This window comes from Daucus carota, chromosome 1 (assembly GCF_001625215.2).
Source record: "Daucus carota subsp. sativus chromosome 1, DH1 v3.0, whole genome shotgun sequence".
NCBI classification, from domain to species: domain Eukaryota; kingdom Viridiplantae; phylum Streptophyta; class Magnoliopsida; order Apiales; family Apiaceae; genus Daucus; species Daucus carota.
The window spans coordinates 17,325,778-17,330,512 of NC_030381.2; the positions used below are offsets into that span (position 1 = coordinate 17,325,778).

General features: G+C 43.3%; 1 protein-coding gene across 1 annotated transcript; it reads left to right on the forward strand.

The window, feature by feature from the left end:
- Window positions 1–3,144: 3,144 nt before the first annotated feature.
- Window positions 3,145–3,860, forward strand: LOC108203271 (putative ubiquitin-like-specific protease 1B). The gene is made up of 2 exons (XM_064079011.1): window positions 3,145–3,477; window positions 3,561–3,860. The coding sequence occupies exons 1-2, from the start codon at window positions 3,145–3,147 to the stop codon at window positions 3,858–3,860; spliced, it is 633 nt and encodes a 210-aa protein (XP_063935081.1).
- The last annotated feature ends 875 nt before the right edge of the window (window positions 3,861–4,735 follow it).

Sequence of the window (4,735 nt, forward strand, 5' to 3'; positions counted from 1 at the left end):
GTTACAGACTTGTTTCAAAACACATTCAACACAGACTTGTTTCAAAACACAATCACCATTATTCTCTCCCATATACGATCAAGAGATAGAGGAGGCGATCAAAGCAACACGTATTTGGTAATCTTCAAGAGCATATAGGTGCGTACTATAACTCCCGTTGCGTGTATTTTACTTGTGCGTATGTATAGCCTCATGCGCGTAGTTGATCATTGATAATTGTTAACATTGAACTGGATTGGATTGGATGTGTATTGATTGGTGCTTGTTTATGGTGTGATACATGTCGTTTTTTGTTTGTTTTTTGTTCGTTTTCAGTTTGAATGCTTAGTGTTTGACAAAAAGCCTCAACGAAAATTCTTCATTTTTTTGTTAGTTTTTTGTATTATAAGTGCCTTACATGTTTGTGTTTGAGGTTTGTTATTGTCTTAATCTGAATTAGACTGATTCTTGTTTGTTACGTTTGTCTAATGCAAGTCTCGTTGCATATTCGTTTGCTTTCAAAATGTGTATTGATTGGTGCTTGTTTAAGGTGTGATAAATGTATATTGAAAATGTATATTCATTGTATATTACGTTTGTTTAATGTAGTTTTTGAATGATGTTGTTTTGTTATGAAGAATTGTTGTTGCAATCATGTGGACTAGCATAGTTGTTGCAATCATACTTGTGTTGTAATTGAATGATTGTTGAATGCTGAGTTGAGTTGTATGTTTAAATTTTCAGGATGGATGATATTTTGTCTGGTCCTGTTAGTCAAGCAGTTATCGTGGATAACTCATACCATGTGAGTTCAGATGTTTGGGCGGGAGTGGAGCGCGGTCCTATAGAGTGTATGGCTAGTAACCGGGCCCTAAGGAATTGGTTCTTTCGGATGCGCAGAAGGAGACCTTGCATATGGTTGGCTTTGGCGTGTTTGCCAACCCTGCCATTGTTCTTCAGAATGATACCAGGCTAGTCAGTGCACTAGTGGAGAGGTGGCGGCCCGAGACCAAAACCTTCTTCATGAGGTAGGGGGAGATGACGGTCACTCTGGAGGATGTTGGGTACATACTAGGATTACCTGTTGTGGGTCGGCCATTAGTCGGAGATGGTATTGATGGTAACCAGTCATATTTCGAGAGGGCATGGTTTGAGGAGTTGACTCCTGAGCAGGTGAAGGAGGGCTACACTAGAGGAGGGGTGAGGCTGACTTGGTTGTTTGAGACGTATGGGAGTGCTGATCCAGGTCCTGATCCGAGGCGTATAGCTGTTCACACACATGCATATATGATCTTCGTCGTAGGCTCTATCCTTTTTCCTACTAGTAGTAGGAATGTTGTCCATCCGCGCTATATTAGGCATCTTCGCACACTGAGCCATGTGCGTACATGGTCGTGGGGATCAGCAGTCCTTTCATATCTGTACAGGGGTCTGAGTACGGCTGCACAGAAGGGGTCAAAGAAGATCTCCTGCTGCGTCTGGTTGTTGATGTTGTGGAGTTACGAGATGTTTGATATTGGGAGACTAATCCCGGATCCTAGCAGGGATAGTTACCCGGTAGCTGAGTTCTGGGCCAGGCCTGATGAGATTGAGCCGGTAGAGGAGGAGGTTGTTGAGGTCCAGGGTAAGGGGACAAAGGGGAAGACGGGGAAGGAGACGGGGAAGACGGGGATGGAGACGGGGAAGGAGGAGGGGATGGGGAAGGGTAAAGGGAAGGAGGAGTTGAAGGGTAAGACGGGGAAGGGTAAGGAGGAGGAGGAGGGAAAGGGGAAGGGTAAGGGGAAGGGAAAGGAGGATGATATTTTGGATGAGACTGTGGAGGAGGATACCAGAGAGGGTTGGATTGTGGGCGGCAAGAGGAAACGGGGGAGGCGGGATAGTTCAGCGGCTCCTCATCATAGCTTGCCACATTACATAGGCGAGTTTGATGGAGTTGCCGGAGATATAGTTAGTTGGACGCCCTATGCTCATTTTCACGAGATAGTGGAGGATTCAGACGGGGATCATGACATTTCTGCTGAGGATTGGGAGGCACATTTTGCTGGCCTAGTTAGGGTACCATTGCTATATTATGACATTGTGGAGTACCAGCATCCCGAGCGAGTGTTGAGACAGTTTGGACTGCCACAGGGCATCCCACCTCCCCCAGTTTCGATGACAGAGTACAGGCAGCCTAAGCTGCCTTGGAATCCTATTGATTGGCGTGCTATATGGTTTGCGGAGATTGGTGAGTGGTCCTGTTTTGTGGAGCACCCTGAGGTTGTAGTGGCTCACCGTTCTCACTCAGTGGATGACACCGGATACATGCATTGGTACACGGACATTTCTCGATTGCGAGTCGGGAAGCCAGAGCTAGTGCCGCAGCCTAAGTACTCTACGCGGGAGTTGTTTGACAACTTCCAGGCCTATCAGCTTGTAAGTTTATCTCCCATTTCATTTGTATTCAAGTTTGTACTTTTATCTCCCTACACAGATGAAGCTTTGTCACTTTTTTGATTGCATTTCATAAAACTGTATGCAGATCCAGAAGGGTCTGGAATGCCTGCAGAGGATGGACTCTACCATACCGCCAGAGTATCATGACGAGTTTAGCAGGATTGCTCCTATATTTATTTAGCCGTACTGCCGATTCATGCAGCCGGTTAGAGGCCCGGCATATACGCCCCCGGCGTTGGAGCATGTCCATCTCTCTCCTTCTGCCAAGAGGCCGTTAGTTGTAGACAGCTTTTCACACGATGTCGTTGATATGACACAGCCGTCTCAGCATATCTCTGCAGACCTTACAGAGCCTTCTTCTTCGAGGCCCAAGAAAATGACTGTTCGCCGCCCCGCGGAACAGAAATGGCTGATTAGCAAAAGGCTGACATAGAAGAAGATGGATACTATCCGGAGAGACTGTGGATGGGGGAGGGATATGACTGTGGGTCTCGAGGGTGGTATAAGACATGATCTTATGTTCACGCTTGCCCCTATTTCAATGCAGAGTCTGGCCTCCGGTGGATGGTTAGATGATCGGATCATCTACACATACATGGTACAATTTCTGTTCATGTTGTACGTTCATTTATATTTGTCTTTGTATAATTTTGTTTAATGTTGTACGTTCATTTATATTTGTCTTTGTATAATTCTGTTTAATTCTGTATATATATATATGATAATTTGATGCAATGGCTGTTACGTGATCGTGAGGAAGCAATTGCTGCAGAGGGCATCCACAGCAGGGAGCCTACGTACTACTTCATGGATCCCTTCTTCATCCCGTTGGCCATAGAATTGGACTACAAAAAAATGACGGAGAGGGTGAAGCACTTTTATTTGAAGTGGGGAAGTTGTGGCATTGGTCCACCAATCAACCAGGTGGACTACATATTTGTTCCCGCAAATGTCAATAACAATCACTGGATTCTCATGGTCTTTGCTGTGAAGAAGTGGGCTATCATGGTTCTCGATCTGTTGAACGATAAGGCTGAATATCCAGACGAAGAAGAAGCAATGGTACTAAATCCTTCACTCCTCTTCTACTAATATACATGATGGTTTTGTTCTGATGTTTGTTTTCATGTTTTTGTTGTTTGTAGGTCGGTGTACTTGGAGGGATGCTTCGTTTTCTTGCCAAGGGTCAAAAGTTCCCGCAAGAGGACCCTCTAGTTCATGTTTGGGATGAAATGCCGAAGCAGCAAAATCATTTTGATTGCGGGGTCTTCGTCTGCAAGTACATGGACTACACCTTGCAAGGTTATGACCTCTCCACTTTGACGTGGGATACTTCGGATGTTGACCTATTCCGCTTTAGGATTGCCAAAGAGCTTCAGAAAGGGAGAGCGATGCGAATCCCTAGTCATCTTATGCGGCAAAGGCTAGAAGGAGCCAAGGAATAGGACATTTATGTAGTTTATGACATTTTCGTAGTCTCGTAGTTTATGACATTTTCGTAGTCTCGTAGTTTCGTAGTTTATGACATTTACATTTTATTTATTCAAGTTGAACGATGTAGTTGACTTTATTTCAATCTCATGAGATCTTGGTTGTTGATTATATCGGTCGTTTATCGACCGTGTCCACCCCCGACCCCTTTCATTCAATTTTTGTTTATGTGTTTCTCGTTTGAGTTTCCCCCGCCCCTTTATTGCATATTGTTAGGAATGTCAACCTCTATGTTGTGATTAAATTTGAGATTTTTTGGAGTATAGTCATTTTTTGGATGTTTGAGAATTTTTGACGTTTTGGGCCATATTTGAAGGCTTCGCAAATTTGGTTAATTTTTTTTTGAGAAATTGTTGTTGGAATGCTGTATATTCAGTTTTTGATGTAGTTGGAACTATTTGACACTGTTAAAAACAGGCGGGAATGTGTAGAAACAAGCTGCACATTTCACCTGTTGCCACTAGAGTATCCGCGGTAAATAACCGCGGATGGACTGGAGTGACCGCGATTATTTACCGCGGATATTCCAGTGGCATTATTTTTTTTGTCTCTCTCTTATTGTCTTTCATGCTCATATATACTCTTCTAGGACCCCTTAACCACATTATGACTTTTAAAAGTTGTACAATAATTTTTCATTTCTTATTGCCATTTGTTTAGAAAATGACCACTTTCAACAATTTTGTGAACTTTGCATGCATATTGCCGTGAATAGACACGTTCAAAAATCATAAATAAATTAGAATAGACTAGAAACACCATAATTGAAGTAATCCTAAGACCTCGTACCATTTTCACAATGTTAGCACTAAGAAAGAAATTACTACAT

Excerpts from the sequence above, each read along its gene's own strand:
- LOC108203271 (XM_064079011.1), top strand. The coding sequence starts at position 3,145 with ATGCAATGGCTGTTACGTGATCGTGAGGAAGCAATTGCTGCAGAGGGC. Across the intron at positions 3,478-3,560 it reads CAGACGAAGAAGAAGCAATG|GTCGGTGTACTTGGAGGGAT; the intron begins GTACTAAATCCT and ends TGTTGTTTGTAG.